The sequence below is a fragment of the Populus nigra genome, chromosome 6 (genome assembly GCF_951802175.1).
Source record: "Populus nigra chromosome 6, ddPopNigr1.1, whole genome shotgun sequence".
Classification (NCBI taxonomy): domain Eukaryota; kingdom Viridiplantae; phylum Streptophyta; class Magnoliopsida; order Malpighiales; family Salicaceae; genus Populus; species Populus nigra.
In genome coordinates, this window is record NC_084857.1 from 11,344,585 (window position 1) to 11,363,401 (window position 18,817).

At 34.4% G+C, this 18,817-nt stretch overlaps 1 protein-coding gene across 2 annotated transcripts; it reads right to left on the minus strand.

The window, feature by feature from the left end:
* Window positions 1-6,600: 6,600 nt before the first annotated feature.
* LOC133697667 (uncharacterized) lies at window positions 6,601-10,750 on the minus strand. Of its 2 annotated transcripts, XM_062120384.1 has the most exons (10): window positions 10,371-10,746; window positions 10,128-10,222; window positions 9,906-9,970; window positions 9,682-9,725; window positions 9,464-9,541; window positions 9,182-9,335; window positions 8,207-8,383; window positions 7,824-7,892; window positions 7,583-7,737; window positions 6,601-6,856 (listed from the first exon to the last, which is right to left on the minus strand). In XM_062120384.1, the coding sequence occupies exons 1-9, from the start codon at window positions 10,493-10,495 to the stop codon at window positions 7,627-7,629; spliced, it is 918 nt and encodes a 305-aa protein (XP_061976368.1). In that variant the 5' UTR covers window positions 10,496-10,746; the 3' UTR covers window positions 6,601-6,856; window positions 7,583-7,626. The 2 variants fall into 2 exon arrangements, with proteins under 2 accessions (XP_061976368.1, XP_061976369.1); XM_062120385.1 differs by lacking the exon at window positions 6,601-6,856 and having other exon boundaries at window positions 7,237-7,737; window positions 10,371-10,750.
* Between the last annotated feature and the right edge of the window lie 8,067 nt (window positions 10,751-18,817).

The window sequence follows — 18,817 nt, forward strand, 5'->3', positions numbered from 1 at the left end:
CAGCATCCCAGAGATCTTTTAGCAGAGAAGAAAGTCGCCTGAATTCCATGAATTTACAGTGGAGTGGCTTAAAAGTTCCTCCATGGTTTCAGTCCCACCCTGAAGTGGGACTCTCATGCAGTAAGGCAATTCCCTCATTTAGCCCTCAATTTTGTCAACATCCTCAGACTCAGTTCCAAGTTTTTTGAAGACTGATTCTAAGTTTCTCCCATGTTAGATAGCTTTCCCCGCTGTCCTTTTTTCAGCCGATCCAAACTTCCTTCTCTTCTGGTTAGTCCTATAAATAGGCAATCGGATCGGCAACATGCTTTATGCGGGTTCAATACCAATGAAAGAGGGATGATTTTTTACGGAGAGATTACAGAAGTTTAGCATGCAGAGAGAGAGAACTCTATTGTAATGGAGATAATTATTAAACTTGAACCACATCGGCATGTAATCAAGTTTGTTAAAAATATTTTTTTTTTATGCAATATAAAATGTATAATATAAATTTAAGTTATAAATTTATATTGTAAAATCATAAGTAAAATATTTTAACTAATTATATATTAATAATTTCAGTTAAATAATAATTAATAATATAACACAATAAAAATAAAAATAAAATAAATAATAGAAAAGTCCAAACACTTTTATTTTATTCACATTGATTCCTTTACTTCTTGGACAAATCAACTCATTTACTTCGTTATTTATAAAAAATGAGTCCTTTTAAATTTTTGGTAGACCATTTAACATTAATTACTCTAAGGGTCAAGCATGTCAATTTACAACTTTTATTCTATATACTTATCAGTTAAAATAGAGTAATATGCCAATTGATATATTAATAGTTTACATAAGAAATTGTAAAGAATGAATAGGTATTTTAATTTTATGAAAATAAAATCCATAAATAACTTATATCGTAAAAAAAATATATAATAATAATAGTCAAAATCAAGCCCTTGATTTTCATTTCGCACAAGTTTTGCAAGATATAAATTTAAAACAATGAACATGTTAAGATACCGATTACCAAAGTGTACAATTTTATATTTTTTTCAAACTTATAAAATCAGTCTGATTTTACCGGGTTTGACCGATTTTACTAGTTTTCGAGTTTTAATCTGAATTAACACGTTAGATACATGTTGACTCGTAAAATTATAAGATTTTAAGAGTTAAGTTGCTTTTTTAACAACATTGTGTGTAACACAAGATAATTATTAAAACATATTTTTGAAATTTTACTATTTAACATGAAAAAATTAAAAAATAATTTATGTAGATATATAAGTTATATATTATAAATAATAAAGTTTAACATATTCTTTTAAAATATTTTTTATTCTATATTAAAAAGATATATTTTATTTTTTAAGTTGAAATATTTAAACAAAATTTTTTTATTACATTTTAAAAAATATAACTTTTTTATTGTGAATATAAAATATATTTATTCTAGTGGGTTTTTAATTTCACATTAAAAAAAATAATGGATTTTTAATTTCACATTAAAAAAATAAAATTTTCTTTTAATATTTATAAAATTTAATTTGAATTAATATTTAATAAGGAAAAGATAGTAAATTCAAGCGTTAAGCCAGTAGAAAAAATCCTCGAATTGCTCCCATATACATACACTACACGTGAGGGAACACATATGCTTTTTTAATTAGCCTTTTATCAACAATAATAATTTGTCCCTCCATTAAACCACTATTTTTTACTGATGTTCCCAGCTAAAACCATTTGCTTATCTAAAAATACCTGTAGGTTTAATTTTTCAGTTGTTAAAGAAAAAGTTGGCATGGAAAAAAAAAAGAAGAAGAATAACCAGTATGTCCACATTCCCAGGTACATGTTAAAAAAAAAAAAAAAAAGAAGGAAAAGGGTTTTTGAATTTTTTTTAAAATGTGGTTACGGTTATTTTTTAAAGTGTTTTTTATTTATAAATATATTAAAATAATATTTTTTTTATTTTAAAAAAATTATTTTTGATATCAACGTATTAAAATAATCTAAAACACCAAAACATATTAATTTGAAGAAAATAAAAAAATTTAAATTTTTTAAAAGAGTTTTTGAAACACAAAAACAAACAGAACTTTTGCCTTAAAAAAAATTTGACATGAAAAGAAAAATGAATACATTTCTTTATGATATTATCATGTCACCAGAATTCAGGTCACCAGAATTCTAGATTGATTGGCATGTTAAATATTGTTTTAAACATCGCATTTATTTACACCTTGTATCTTTAATACCCGAGGGTGTACTTTATCATGTAATTTTACATCTTACAGATACTAAAGTCTACATCTAAACCCTAAAAAAAGAGGTTGGAAATTTTTTTTTGATATTTTGGCCAAACCCTAATGGATGATCATAAACTAGTTATGATATCCATTTTTTAGATTTTCAAAACATGAGAAAGATGCAATCTTTTAATGAAAATATTCTTGGAAAATTTTTAGGATTTGACCGTATGCATGAAAATATTTTTTTTTGAAAAGGAAAATTGATTTAAAAAATTTTTGATATTTTTTTTGAAAATGTTTTGAATTTGTTTTTAATAATTTCGAAGAAAATCGGGTATTTTAATACCGAATTTGTATTTTACAGTGTAAATATACAACCTGATATTATGCAAAATTGGTAGAACAATATTTGAGAAAATCACAACTTTTTTGGAATGATTTTTTTTGAAAATTTTTGGAGTTTTTTTTAAAATAAATATAGTCCACTGCATGAATAGTGGACGTGAATTATAATTTACACCCACTGTTCATGCATGAATAGTAGGACGTGAATTATAATTCACGTCCATTGTTCACTCAGTGAACAGAGGCAACGAAGTAGAAGGGGAAGGGGAAGAGGAGAGAGGGCGGACAACCTGGCGTGGTGGTGGTCTGGCCGAGGATGACGGTGTGCTGCCGGTGGTTGCAGTGGTGAAGGTCGGCGTCGGCTATGGGAGGAAGAAGAGAAGGTTGCAGAGGAGAGAGAAAGGCTGGAAGGAGAGGTGAGAGAGAGAGTTGTGGTGGTTGCTTGGTGGCCAGTTGGTGGTTGTGCTGGCTTCCTGTGGTGGAGCTGGTGTTCGGGGTAGGAATGGTGGTGGCCGCGGGCCACGGTGAAGAGAAAGAGGGAAGAAACGTCTTGCAGAGGAGACAACTTATTACAGATGCAGTAGTAGCTGGCCGGTGGTCTTGGCAACGCTTGGTGGTGCTAGTTGCTCAAGGCGGAGCTGGAGGAAGAAATGGTGACAGTGTTGGTTTCCTGTGGCGGAGGAAGAAAGAAGAAGAAGCAGAAGAAGAAAATCTACAGCGAGGATAGGGAGGAAGGCTGGTTTTTTGGCTTAATTTGGACCCGATTTTCTCCTCCTCCAGGACATCAAATCCATCTCTATTTATAGGCAGTGGAAGAGGGAAATATTGTCTACACTAGAGAAAAATTTCAACCCTTGATTCAGTTGAAAAGGATCCTAACCGTTGGTTTAAATTAGGCATGGTGCACTGTAAAATCTGCAGCTGCAGGCTGCCTGAGGTGGCTTTTTTGGGGTGGTGCCACGTATGTTTATTTTCTAGTGAACCGGTGACGACCATACCCAGACGTAGAGGGATGTCTGGTGATCAGTTTCATGCAAGTTTTGAAAAATTTGGTAGACGTTAGGTACACTAAATGCACCTGCGAAGGAGATGACTGAATCAGTTTTTTCAAAAAAAAAGAAGAAGATAATGAATAGTGAACAGATGACGCGTCGTCTGGTCCTCTCTTTTTTTTCTCTCCAAACGACGCCATTTTGGGTTTGAATTAGGGATTTAAACTGATTTTCAATTTAATCCTCTAGTTTTTAATTACTTTCAATTGAACCCCTAATTGACACTAAACTTTGGATTTAATGCAATTAAACCCCTGACGAACTTCAAATGGAACCCCAAAGTTACGTGCCTATTGCACTTTAGTCCTTGGTCTCAAATTTTTTCAATTTAACCCCTAATTGACCATTAAACTTTCAATTTCTTCAATTTCACCCTGTTTATTGTCAATTAAGCCCCTAAAGTCTGGCACCTTTTGTTGATTGGTCCTTGGCTGTCAATTTCTTCAATTTAACCCCTAATGGACCCCAAAACTTCACTTTTCTTGCAATTTGGCCCATAATTTCAATCAATTAACTTGGTAAAAATTAAATTTGGTCTCTTAAAATTCCAATCTTCTCAATTAAACCCATATTAGGTCCCCAAACTTAATTTTTCACTAATTAAGCCCCAAATAAAATTAATTTGACCCACTTAAAGTATAATTAAATCCTTGCACTTAATTAAATCCTTCAATTGGACCCAGATTAATTTTTAAACATAATTAAAATTCAATTTGGCCCATGATTAAATCAAATTGACCTATTAAAAATTTAATTATGTCCTTAAACTTAATTTTTATGCAAATTCGTCCAATAATCATTTAATTTAACTTTGAATTTGCATCTTTTCTCCATTCTTGGGCATAATGAGATACAATTAAGCTTTGAATTTCTTTCAAAATTGTAGCTTGATATTTTTTTATTTTTGTAATCTTTCTTGATTTGTTTTCTCCACATTGTCAGATTTTATTTTATTATTTTATTTTTATTTTTTAAAAAAAATTAATTTTTAAAAAATAATTCAAAATTAAGTTATGATACAGACGAGTATGACAAGATGTCACCAGACACCATGTCCATTGTTCTTGACAGGATGCACAGCTATTTTTTCTTTTTTGTCGGTGCATGGGATAAAAACAAGAAAAGGCTAAAGAAGATGCGGGGAGCAACATCAATTTCAAGGAATCGGCAGAATCAGATTGGCGATTACTAGAGCTCCAGACTATAAGCGATGGGCATGGATTATGTAGTATGAACTATGGAGCTATGAACATCTGAACCCTTCACCAAAGGACACATGACCGCAAAGAGGTCCGGAGAAAATTTTCCTATTTCCATGATTCAATCAATGCATTACTTTAAACCACCTGGCTATTTTTATTATTATTATTATTAATACAAATGTTTCTCAATTAATTTTATAAATCTTAAAATTAATGATTATTTAAATCTCTAATATTTTTGATATAACTTAAACTCATGATTACTGGAAAATAAATTTAAAGACTAATCAGTTGAGCTAATCTTAAAGGTTACCACTCAAAATATTTTTTATTTGAAAATATATTAAAAATAATTTTTTTAAAAAAAATCAATTTTAATATCAGCACATTAAAACAATTTAAAATTATATATAAAAATAATTAAAATAATTTTAAAATTTAACTAACCCCTTTAGAACGCAATACTTGACAGATAAAAACCTGTAATGGGTTTTAATTCTCAAACACTAGGAGAGATTCTGTCAAGAGCACAATTGATTTTTCTCAATTTTTAATCAGAAGAATTATATATAGCCCACCATATCATAATCTAACCACAGAAACTATGATTATGATAACATATCAAGGCAGGGTAGTGTCCTTCGAGGATGGGATATAATCTTTATTAGGTCATGATACTTCCAATGTCTGGACTTTATCCCTTTTTCTCATCAAATTAACCTTTGATTTTTATTTTTTATTTTTTATTTTTTATTTTAAAAAACAAAGAACATGCACCGACTATATATCATTGCCATGGCACATGAGTGGAGTTGGTTCGAATTCAGCCTCGTAAAGTTATAGGGACCTCTTTCATTTTTAAGGGACCTTACAAAGGCAACCAGACCACTCCGATGCAAACGAATCAGATACGTGAGTGATAGGAGGAGTCCACCAGAACACCATAAAATTTGAAATGGATTTAAGGTGTAACTAATAAAATATCACTAATTATTGACTGAGCACCGTAAAATTCCTTTTTAATTGACAACACCGGGGAATTCCTCGGTTTTTAACATGCAACATGTTGAATTTATTTTAGACTATTCAATTAAGTTTTTTTTTTATCCATATAAAAATATCATTGTAACAATATATTTTTTTAGATAATTTTAAAAATACACCTTGGATAAAGAATTCATAAAAATTCAACATTTTTTTCGAAACGCTAGCTCCAAGATTTGAGTTCATTAAATAAAAATAAAATTATCATCAAATCAACCACTTAAAATTTAGTAAACATTCTTTTAGATATTAGTCAAACTAGTAAATATTGCACCATCATAGCCACTTGGTTATCATCGGCACAAGATCTATTTGGTGGTAAAGTTGCTATTGGCGAGCACCTCCATGTTCTTCCAAGAAGTGAAAGGATACAGGTTGACTGAATTTGTGCTATCTTTAGTTCATTTCTACATTTCTTCAGGAGGGAAGCACAAGTTTCTGGTATCTAGAAAATATTGCCAGCATTTAAAAACAATTCCAAACCATTCTGGGGGTCATCGAAATTGAAACTTCTAGATTCCAGGCATTTATTCCTTGAAATGTTGTTTCATTTACGGGAAGATTCCGGCTTAGGACGTTAAAAGCACCACATTGTCGCATAGTTTGGTCACCTATATTTCACAGTCCTAAACATATAGGCAACGTTGGTAGCTAACACCACCTAACAAAAAGTAAAGGAAAAAAATCAAATCCCTAAATTCTCATAGTAACTTGAAGCAAACACACAAGTTATTACTATTTTGACCAACGGGTTTGGAACAGATAATACGGGCTCTTCTTGCTAAATAAAGTTCTCAAAGCATTTATGACATTCTTTATTGGAAAAGAGTGCAATTGCATGTAAAATCTCGTAAGCTGGAGGCAGGTGAAAAATTGCATCAGATACGCAAGGAGCCCAAAGAATCATTTCGTCCGCTCTTGCTGTTGAAAAGCCCTTTTGATCCGCTGAAAAGCAATGCCAACAGCCCTGCATGAACTTCCACTTTTCAGTCAACAGACAGCACCAAAATATTAGAAGAGATGCTAAACAAAATGAAGCTCTTGCAAAAAGTATCAAACAAAGGAATTCAGTGATGAAGGGAAAGAATCAATCATGGACATTTGTAGCATTGTTTTCACCAAGCCCGCATTACATAACCTTCAGACCCAATAAGCTGAATCTACAGACCGCCTGTCACTGGACATTAGAAGTATACTCTCCTAGCCATGTCAAAACAGTTGGCAAATTTCTTGGCTAGACACCGTATTCTTTCCCAGACGATCAATTCAGGTTATACCACAAATTACTGCCAACAACATATCAAACATACAGACATTTACAGTTTATAGGCATTTCTTATAAGCAGATTATAGCAGAGAGAAAAAGATTATTAGGGGGGAATAATAAAAAGGATCCGTTACCATAACACATAACTCACTAATTATTCAAGATTCCTAATTAGTAAAGATGATAAATGGTTATAGGGGCAAGATGCAATTTAGCCCTTCAAGAAAACCAATAAACCTATTGCTAAATAAAAAGTAGGTATTTTTCCTGTCAGTTAACAGAGGATACTCAATGTCAGGCGCCGGGGGGAGGGGGGGGGGGGGTGTGGGTGTACAAGTAAGTTCCAAACTTCCAAAACAATTCGTATTTTAGGAATGACATTAGGGAGTAAATTTCTGATATCATTGTTTTGCCATCCTTGCTTACAAGGCTTGTGTTGTGCTGTTCTCACTGGGCAGGGATTCCAAGGATTACAAGGATGACGCAGACGGGTGTTCTCCAACACTTGGCAGCCAATCTTTAAAGTATGACTGGCAGCCTATCTCTGCATGGGAGAGGGCACCAAGGGGAGTTACAGTAATCTGAAATGAAATGAAATGAAAGAGTCGTGTTAATCATGTGCTTCTCTACTCAGAAAGATTCAAACAAGTAAAGAAAAGATGCCCACATATCCTTGCTGAAGAAATTTGAAGTCCGCATCATCGATGTCACCTTCATCAAGTTTCCCTCCTAATACCTAAAAGAATTGAAAAGACCATATTACATTTAAATTTGGAATCTAAGAACAAAAAACTTTTCTGGGTAAAACAAATGATTATTAACAGCAATATCCTTCCATCTTCAACTCCTTTACAAAGCACAATAAATTTCCAGCTTATGCATAATCAGCAGCCTACCATCAAGTTTATTTCCATCTCCTCTTGAAGCGGCAATAGATCATAGCTTACTCAAAGTGTTTAGATCAAATAAAATTATAAGAATATCAACGTAGAAACACAAATAAAAGATTTTTAATAAAGGGGCGGAGAGGCAATAAGGAAAAAGACTCACTTCTCTCTTGAACAAAAGATGGTCTTGTGATAAATTTAATGCACCAGTCTCTATTGGTGCAGTTGAATCCGTATCCATTGTCATTGTTGATAACATTTTCCCTCCTTGCATGTCAGAAGTAACTTGGCTCCACCCCATTTTATATATGCTTTTACCCTGCTTGGTCAGCTTATACCCCTTTTGGAGGCACAAGAAACAATTAAAAATAGCACATATAAATTTTCATTTAAAAGCATGGAAGAATTAGTAAATCAATGATAAAACTAGAAAACATGCAAGTCCTAAACTTCGATTAACAAACACAATAAAGAACAAAATGAAAATGAGTTATAAAATCAGTGCCTCCCTTGCCCTCCTTAGGCATGCTACAGTAATTCATTCACAGAAGGTAACGTTTGGGAACGCGGTTCAACCCGCGTTCCCAAAAAAATTGATTTTTTTTTTTTACTAAAATTTAATATGGTTTGTATGTTTTGGATCGTTTTGATGTACAGATGTTAAAAATAATTTTTAAAAAATGAAAAAATATCCTTGGCACGTATTTTGGCACGAAAAGTTATTTGAAAAGCATCCGCAACCACACTGCCAAACAAGCTCTTAGAAGGAATCACGTGCAAATCAGATTTTTTATATTATGATGTTCGATATCTGCTAATATCAATCAGAAAAAATTCATGCGGCATTTGTGCATATTTCAGATGAAAGACTAGAGCGATATACTTTCGCTAAACACAACTGTGCGTGTGCGCAATTAGGTCAGCTGTAACATTGAAGGAATATCAATAAATGGAAGGCCGAATCCAGACAAAAATCAGGACGAAATCCTTTAAAATGACACACCCCTTCTCTGGAAAACACACCAAAGTAGCTCAATCTAGAAGATGCATCCAAAATAAACAAAAATGCCAAAATGTTTCATGATTTCATATGAAACTGTGATATGTTGAGAACCTGGTCTCGGATTTATCAATTTACCTTATTATTAGCAACATCTGTTGGAAGATCAATATTCAAAAAACACCTTAAAGGATAAGTTTTATTCTTGATCTCAACGAGTACTGCAGTTATTATTGGTATGCAAGCCTCAGCAGAAAGAGTGAAGTTCTCAACTTTGCTCTGACCTCCAAACCTGTACAACCAAGCAAGCAGTCATATGGGAGAAGCAAATTGCTATTCACATGATACGTAGTAAGATACTAAGCAACAATAACAGTATCACTGATCTAGCTATGTAGCCTGAAAAATATGTCTGTATACCAATTATATGATACAGAGATTGCAGGTATGCCATTAAAGAAGGCCTCTCGAGCACCAGCGACTGTTCCTGAGTAAACACTGCAACTCCAAAGAAAAACTCTTACTTATAAATGGGCAGTTGAGTAGACCAACAATACATTAATGACAAGATATCAAAAGATGTAGATTCTACATTTATTTAAAAAAGAAAATAACAAAAATATATAATTAATACTAACATGTGATAACCACAGTTGCTCCCCATGTTTATGCCGCTAATTACCTGTTTACAAAATCCAAACTACATAATCAAACATTTCTATAGCTAACATCAAAGAGTGATCAAATTATTGATTTGTCATTGCGATGCAAATCCAAATGCATTATTTTTCATGACCCAAAAAAAGGAGAAGATTATCAACATTTTTATAGCTACAGTTAAATAGAATTAAGAGAGAGTTACCAGGTCAGGAATTAAAGGAAAGAGTGATTTGGAGATTCCTAAAGAAGTACAATCAGCTGGAGTTCCTGCACAATAACATAAAAAAAAACGCGAAACTTTTTAATTTCTTTAAGTTCTTGCAATTAATCTAAAAACAAATATTGTTGTTAAAAAAAATTAAAAGTGAATAAAAAATGGAAATGAAAATGTTTTCTATGAATGACAAGAAAGAAGCAAGCAAACCAGCAATTGCATAGGCAGTAGCTCCTTCAATTTCCACTCGTCGAGCAGCAATTGGATCACGCCATGTAATACTATGGCTCATAGCTGATTTCTCCCTTCAAATTAATTCAATAAAAAAATTAATTCCAAATTCACGATCAACTCATGCAAAAAACGATTTCTTTCACCAAATAATAAAATAACTTCCCACACTTTACAATTCAAGAAAGAGCTTATATAATTTCGGAGATAGAGAGAACGCACGAGTCCGGAGCGCAAACAAGGACCTGGAATCGCCGGGTAGAGACCAAGACCTGAACCAGCGCTCGCAGTCCTGGTGCGTCGATACCGTCATCGTTGGTCACCATGATCGTCGGCTGGTTTTCCATTTTTGTCGAAATGATGGCGAAGGTGAGAAGAGAAATGAGTTTTTCCTTTATAGTGATGTAACTGTTGATGAGAAAATAACCGAATATAAGCAAGCCGATGTTTTTCGATGGCTGGTTGCGTTTTTGTTCTCTCTAAAAGTTACGGTTATTGGTAACGGAATATTCTTTCAAATTGGGAAAAACAGAAGAAAGAATAAGAAGAATAATTCAAGCAGGGTGGTTTGTTTTATGCTGGGGTTTGCTTTTTGTTAAAATCCTTGGAAATATTGCTTTCTCGTTCCTCCATGGACGGCTGCCTAGCAATTGGTACTCAATATCGACTTGGCTTATTTTGGTCCATCCATTTCTGCCAGCGTTGATCTGCAAAGCCGTTAAATAGGCTCGGCGGATAGCTTTGAATGATTTTTTTATTAACAAAAAATTTTAAAAAAAAAATGTTGCAAGAGTAATATAACAGATGCATGATTCACTTTGAATTTACTTCTTGCACTTGAAAAAAAGGTTTAACTAGCCTTGCAGGTGAATCACATTGATCTATTTGTCTTTCTAGAGGATTTTGGTTTTTTTATAATTTTTTTTTTAATGTGTATAAGCTGGTATTAGATAATTAATCAAATAATTAATCCTATCGATCTCAAATTTAAGCTCTGTAATTACTAATATAATGATCATTAGAAGTTTATATGGTCGTTAACTTCAGGTCTCATGAAATTAGTCGAGATATACGCAAATTGATTCGAACACCAACACTAATAATAAAAAAAAAAATTAATATAAAAAAACATCTATAAGATTATAAAAAAACCCTTGAAGTGAGTTTGATTTCCGAACAATTAAATCATTACAATGGTCTTTAAAAGCAAAGGCCTGTTATTATTTTTTTTAAAATGTACACATTAATAATTTTTTTATTAATTATTTTTTTTTTATTTACGTGGGGTGTCCGGGCCAGCTTGCGCGCACCAACTATTCCCCACGGCCTACTGGACATCCTGCAAGCCCAAGGGCAGGTTACGCACCGCAGGGGTGACAGGCGTACACATAGAGGGTCGAACCCGTGACGGGGACGGAACAAGTCACACGATTGACCACAGCAGCTAGGCCCTCAAATGCTTTTTATTAATTATTTGATCCTACGAGTAGTAGTAATTTAATAAATAAATAAAACAAAAAATAAAAAAATTATTAATGTGGACACCGCACTTGTTAGTTAGATCGTCGCCTTCAAGCAGATCATTTGGCTCTCGATGGGTAAAATTGCTTCCAATTTTGTCTTGACATCCTCCCGATAAAAATTATCAAGGGTTGTATATTAAAAGAACTACAAATGATGTTGCCCATTATTTAACTATAATTTTTTTAAAAAAAAAAATTATGACTGTGATATGAGCTAAATGTGAAGCCACCACTTAATTAATTGGTGGAAGACAAATATTAGTGGAGTTGTTGGCATAATTAGGTGCCATGATTTATGGCATAATTTGTGGCATAATTGGTGCCATGATTTATGGCATTTGTCCCCTCACTCTTGCCTATAAATAGGCAATGCCTTCAAGCTTATTTTGCACACCAAGTTAGAGAAGAAGAAGAGGAGAGTGAAGAGAGAGTAATCCCACAAAGTAAGTGAGGTATTTGTGAGAGAGTAAGTGAGGTGTTTTCTCCTAGTAATAGAGAGATTCTTAGTTGTTCTCCTATTATTTGAGAGAGGTTGTAATTCCCACATTACTTAGTAAAATCCTTCTATACTTGCCCGTGGACGTAGCCAAATTGGGTGAACCACGTAAATTCTTGTGTGTCTCATTTCTCATTTTATCCTATCTCTTGCCTTTTATCTTGTCGGGTTTGCATGCTAGTATCCTAACAGTGGTATCAGAGCCTTCTTGGTTGGTGTTGTTAATACACAAAAGTCATTCGTGTATACGGTTACTATTCACGTCTACGACACTATTCACCTATACGGCACTATTCATCCATACGATACTGTTTACATACGATACTGTTGGCGCTATAGAAAATCAGTGCGGTAAATAAATACAGGCTAGGAAGTTCTGTCTAAGGAGATTGGGTTTTAAGCGAGACCATTTGTGACCCCTCCAATCTTTCCTGGGAACTTACTTAGTGAAGTATTATTTACACGATACTAGTTCTATATACGTTACAGATCGGTGAAACGGTGATAACTGAATAGATCACGGTGAATAAAATGGCAGCAAAGTACGAGATTGAGAGGTTCAAGGGGAGCAATTTTTCATTGTGGAAAATGAGAATCAAGGCAATCTTAAGGAAAGACAATTGCTTGGCAGCAATTGAGGATCGACCCGCGGAGATCACTGATAATGCAAAATGGAATGAGATGGATGGCAATGCTATTGCTAACATACATTTAGCATTAGCTGATGAAGTATTATCAAGTGTGGCGGAGAAGAAAACAGCTAAGGAGATATGGGAGACTCTAACAAAGCTATATGAGTCCAAGTCTTTGCACAATAAGATTTTCTTAAAGCGGAGACTTTATACCCTTCGAATGGCAGAAACCACGGCGGTGACTGGCCACATCAACACAATAAGGACTCTATTTTCACAACTCACTACGTTGGGTCAACAAATAGAGGAAAGTGAACGTGCAGAGCTTCTACTTCAAAGTCTTCCAGATTCGTATGATCAGCTCATTATCAACTTGACCAATAATATCCTCACAGACTATTTAGTCTTTGATGATGTTGCAGCCGCCATCTTGGAAGAAGAAAATAGGCGCAAAAATAAAGGAGACAGAAATAGTTCAAACCAAGCAGAGGCATTATTGGTGTCAAGAGGGAGATCAACGGAGCGTGGCTCCAGTGGGAGTCAAAGGCAAGGGAGGTCCAAATCAAGAAGCAAGAAGACTGTGAAATGCTACAACTGTGGCAGAAAAGGGCACTTCAAAAGGGATTGTTGGTTTAAAAAGGGTATAGAGAACACTGTAGAGTCATCAAAACCTCAAGGATGTGTTGCGAGCACCTCAGAAGATGGGGAGGTTTTATATAGTGAAGCAGCGACAATCTCTACAGATAAAGAAGAGCTTACTGATGTCTGGCTAATGGATTCAGGAGCAACATGGCATATGACTCCTAATCGAGATTGGTTCCATACATATGAACCCATCTCTGGAGGCAAAGTGTTCATGGGTGATAATCATGCTGTAGAGATTGATGGCATTGGCACCATCAAATTGAAGATGTATGATGGCTTGATTCGCACTATTTCAGGAGTGCGGCATGTGAAAGACTTGAAGAAGAATCTTTTGTCCGTAGGACAATTTGATAGTCTTGGCTGTAAGATCCGAACAGACAATGGAATAATGAAAATTGTCAAAGGAGCGCTGGTGGTTTTAAAGGCAAGAAAGACAGTTGCAAACATGTTTGTATTAATGGGAGAAACACATCATGGGGCAGAAGCGTCAATCGCATCAGCCAATCCTGCAGAAGAGAAGACGATGATGTGGCATCAAAAACTAGGCCACATGTCAGAGAAAGGTTTGAAAGTTCTCTCTGATCAGAAGTTACTCCCTGGGCTTACAAAGGTTACTTTACCCTTTTGTGAGCACTGTGTTACAAGTAAACAACACAGGTTAAAGTTTGACACATCAACAACTAAGAGCAAATGCATCTTAGACCTGATTCACTCTGATGTTTGGCAAGCACCGGTTGTATCCTTGGGAGGAGCAAAATACTTTGTATCATTTATAGATGACTTCTCCAGGAGATGTTGGGTGTATCCAATTAGAAGGAAGGCAGATGTGTTCGCAGTCTTTAAAACTTTCAAAGCGCGGGTGGAACTTGAATCTGAAAAGAAGATCAAGTGTTTGAGGACTGACAATGGAGGAGAATATACCAGTGATGAATTTGATAACTTCTGTCAACATGAAGGTATCAAAAGGCAGTTCACAACGGCATACACTCCACAACAAAATGGAGTGGCAGAGCGGATGAACAGAACTCTATTAGAAAGAACAAGAGCAATGTTGAAGGCTGTAGGTCTAGGAAAGTCATTCTGGGCAGAAGCAGTCAATACCGCCTGTTATGTGATAAATCGATCTCCATCAACTGCAATTGAGCTGAAGACACCGATGGAGATGTGGACTGGGAAGCCAGCTGATTATTCTCGATTGCATATATTTGGAAGTCCTGTGTACGTGATGTACAATACACAAGAAGTTAGCAAGCTGGATTCAAAATCCAGAAAATGTGTATTCTTGGGATATGCTGATGGAGTGAAGGGGTATCGCTTGTGGGATCCCACTGCCCACAAAGTAGTCATCAGCAGAGATGTCATATTTGCAGAAGGTAAAATGCAAATGGAAGAACATAATAGCATTCTAAAGGAGACTACAGCAGTCCAGATTGAAAATACTCAGAATCATACTTCTTCTGAAGATGCACCAGAGCATGAAGAGCAAGAACAAATAAAGTCTGAAACTCCTGAAGTTCGGCGGTCAACTCGTGAAAGAAGACCACCGGCTTGGCACTCAGAATATAGTACTGAGAGCAATATTGCATATTGTCTTCTAACAGAGGATGGAGAGCCATCAACTTTCCATGAGGCTATCAAAAGCACAGATGTATCTATGTGGATGACAGCAATGCAAGAGGAGATTGAAGCTCTGCACAAGAATAACACTTGGGATCTTGTTCCGCTACCACAAGGAAGAAAGGCCATTGGCAACAAATGGGTTTACAAGATAAAACGTGATGGCAATGATCAAGTGGAGCGGTATCGTGCAAGATTGGTGGTGAAAGGATATGCTCAGAAAGAAGGAATAGACTTCAATGAGATATTTTCTCCGGTGGTACGACTTACTACAATCAGAGTAGTCTTGGCAATGTGTGCTATATTTGATCTTCACCTAGAGCAGTTAGATGTGAAAACTGCATTTCTTCATGGAGAACTTGAAGAAGAAATTTATATGCTCCAACCAGAGGGTTTTGCTGAAACAGGCAAGGAGAACTTGGTTTGCAGGTTGAACAAATCTCTATACGGTCTCAAACAGGCGCCGAGGTGTTGGTACAAGAGATTTGATTCCTTCATAATTAGCCTTGGGTACAACAGACTCAGTTCAGACCATTGTACGTATTACAAGAGGTTTGAAGAAGATGATGTTTTCATCATTCTGTTGTTGTACGTGGATGACATGTTGGTGATAGGCCCCAACAAAGATCGAGTCCAAGAATTGAAGGCACAGTTGGCTAGGGAGTTTGATATGAAGGACTTGGGACCAGCAAACAAGATTCTAGGGATGCAAATTCACCGAGACAGAAGTAAGAGGAAGATTTGGCTTTCTCAGAAGAATTATTTGAAGAAGATCTTGCGTCGCTTCAACATGCAAGATTGTAAGCCAATTTCCACCCCACTTCCTATTAACTTCAAATTATCCTCAAGTATGTCTCCTAGCAATGAAGCAGAGAGGATGGAGATGTCTCGAGTACCGTATGCATCAGCAGTGGGAAGTTTAATGTTTGCCATGATATGTACAAGACCAGACATTGCACAAGCAGTGGGAGCAGCTAGTCGATACATGGCAAATCCTGGTAGAGAGCATTGGAATACTATTAAGAGGATCTTGAGATACATCAAGGGTACCTCAGATGTTGCATTATGTTATGGAGGATCAGAATTTACTGTCAGAGGTTATGTTGACTCAGATTTTGCTGGTGACCTTGAGAAAAGAAAATCCACTACAGGCTATGTGTTCATAATTGCAGGAGGAGCTGTGAGCTGGATCTCTAAACTTCAGACTGTTGTAGCATTGTCCACAACAGAAGCTGAGTACATGGCAGCTACACAAGCTTGTAAAGAAGCAATATGGATGAAGAAACTTATGGAGGAGCTCGGGCACAAACAAGAGAAGATTCCTTTGTATTGTGATAGTCAGAGTGCCTTGCATATTGCAAGGAATCCAGCGTTTCATTCAAGAACAAAACACATAGATGTTCAGTATCACTTTGTTCGCGAAGTGGTGGAAGATGGAAGTGTGGACTTTCAAAAGATTCACACAAAGGAAAACCCAGCAGATGCTTTGACCAAACCAGTCAACACTGATAAGTATATATGGTGTAGATCCTCTTCTGGCCTAGCAGAAACGTAAGCAGCATGAAGATGGCAAGTATAGAAAGGATAGAAGAATCACAGATGATCAAGTGTGAAGACTTGATTAAATCATCAAAGTCTTCAAGTGGGAGAATGTGAAGCCACCACTTAATTAATTGGTGGAAGACAAATATTAGTGGAGTTGTTGGCATAATTAGGTGCCATGATTTATGGCATAATTTGTGGCATAATTGGTGCCATGATTTATGGCATAATTTGTGGCATAATTGGTGCCATGATTTATGGCATTTGTCCCCTCACTCTTGCCTATAAATAGGCAATGCCTTCAAGCTTATTTTGCACACCAAGTTAGAGAAGAAGAAGAGGAGAGTGAAGAGAGAGTAATCCCACAAAGTAAGTGAGGTATTTGTGAGAGAGTAAGTGAGGTGTTTTCTCCTAGTAATAGAGAGATTCTTAGTTGTTCTCCTATTATTTGAGAGAGGTTGTAATTCCCACATTACTTAGTAAAATCCTTCTATACTTGCCCGTGGACGTAGCCAAATTGGGTGAACCACGTAAATTCTTGTGTGTCTCATTTCTCATTTTATCCTATCTCTTGCCTTTTATCTTGTCGGGTTTGCATGCTAGTATCCTAACACTAAAGTTTAAATAAATAACACTTTACTTCATAAGAATTTGATGCCAAATTTTTTTAATAAAAATATATATTTATTTACAAGACTATTATTATATTTAAAATAATAGTAATTAATAAGGAAAAGGTAATAAATTCACGCACATGAAGTTAAGCCAGTAGAAAAAATCCTCGAATTGCTCCCATATACATACACTACACGTGAGGGAACACATATGCTTTTTTAATTAGCCTTTTATCAACAATAATAATTTGTCCCTCCATTAAACCACTATTTTTTACTGATGTTCCCAGCTAAAACCATTTGCTTATCTAAAAATACCTGTAGGTTTAATTTTTCAGTTGTTAAAGAAAAAGTTGGCATGGACAAAAAAAGAAGAAGAAGAAGAATCAGTATGTCCACATTCCCGGGTACATGTTAAAAAAAAAAAAAAGGAAAAGGTTTTTTGATTTTTTTTTAAATGTGGTTACGGTTATTTTTTAAAATATTTTTTATTTTAAAAAAATTATTTTTGATATTAACGTATTAAAATAATCTAAAAACACCAAAACATATTAATTTGAAGCAAATAAAAAAATTTAAATTTTTTAAAAGAGTTTTTAAAACACAAAAACAAACAGAACTTTTGCCTTGAAAAAAATTTGACATGAAAAGAAAAAAAAGTACATTTCTTTATGATATTATCATGTCACCAAAATTCAGGCCATCAGAATTTTAGATTAATTGGCACGTTAAATATTGTTTTAAAAAATTTATTACAAGCCCTAATTTTAATAAATTTAGACTTGATTAAAATCTCAATCTATTTGAATTCCAGATCCATTTACTGAACTTGATTATCTTTCATGTTTTAAATTTTTAATATACATACTACTGTTTTTTTATTGGTTTTCAAAATATGATTTAACTAAGATTACAAAATTTAAAATTTAAAAACTTGGTTTTAAAATGAAAAATTAATCATGGTTAAATTTTTTTTTACCATATTTAAATCACCTGTTTTATTATTAATAAAAAAAACATTCTAGTTCGCGTTATATCAAATTAATACTATACGGACATTTATGTCAAAAATACCTGGTTTTGCCTCCCCATACAATTGCTTCTATACCTTAGTTATTTTGAGAGGGACATTACAGCGAAGGAGGGAGTATAATGTCCCAAGCGATGATAGATTTTTGAAAAAAATTATTTTTATTTTTTTAGTACATCAAATTTTAGGGATGGTAATAGAGCAGGTTTATGATAGGTTATACCTCCTTCATCCTCGACCCCCCCATGTTAATTAGGTTTGGAGTGGGAGAGATTGTTCTTCTCGATCCGTCCAGTTCGGGACAAGTTAAGGGATTTCTAATTAATAAAAAATATATTTCTATATATTGACAATTAATGTTTAATAGTTAAAGCTCATTAAAAAATAAATATTAAGTCTATAAATATTAAATTCTATCATAACTCTCGTACATAGTTAAATATAAATAATCATAATATAAATCCAAGAACAAATTTAATTTATTTTGATCAATTATTCAAGAAATATATATGATGAAAAACACACACATACACACAATATATATATATATATATATATATATATATATAT

Excerpts from the sequence above, each read along its gene's own strand:
- LOC133697667 (XM_062120384.1), bottom strand. The coding sequence starts at position 10,495 with ATGGAAAACCAGCCGACGATCATGGTGACCAACGATGACGGTATCGAC. Across the intron at positions 9,971-10,127 it reads TACTGCCTATGCAATTGCTG|GAACTCCAGCTGATTGTACT; the intron begins GTTTGCTTGCTT and ends GTTATTGTGCAG. Across the intron at positions 9,336-9,463 it reads ATCTCTGTATCATATAATTG|GTTTGGAGGTCAGAGCAAAG; the intron begins GTATACAGACAT and ends TTGGTTGTACAG.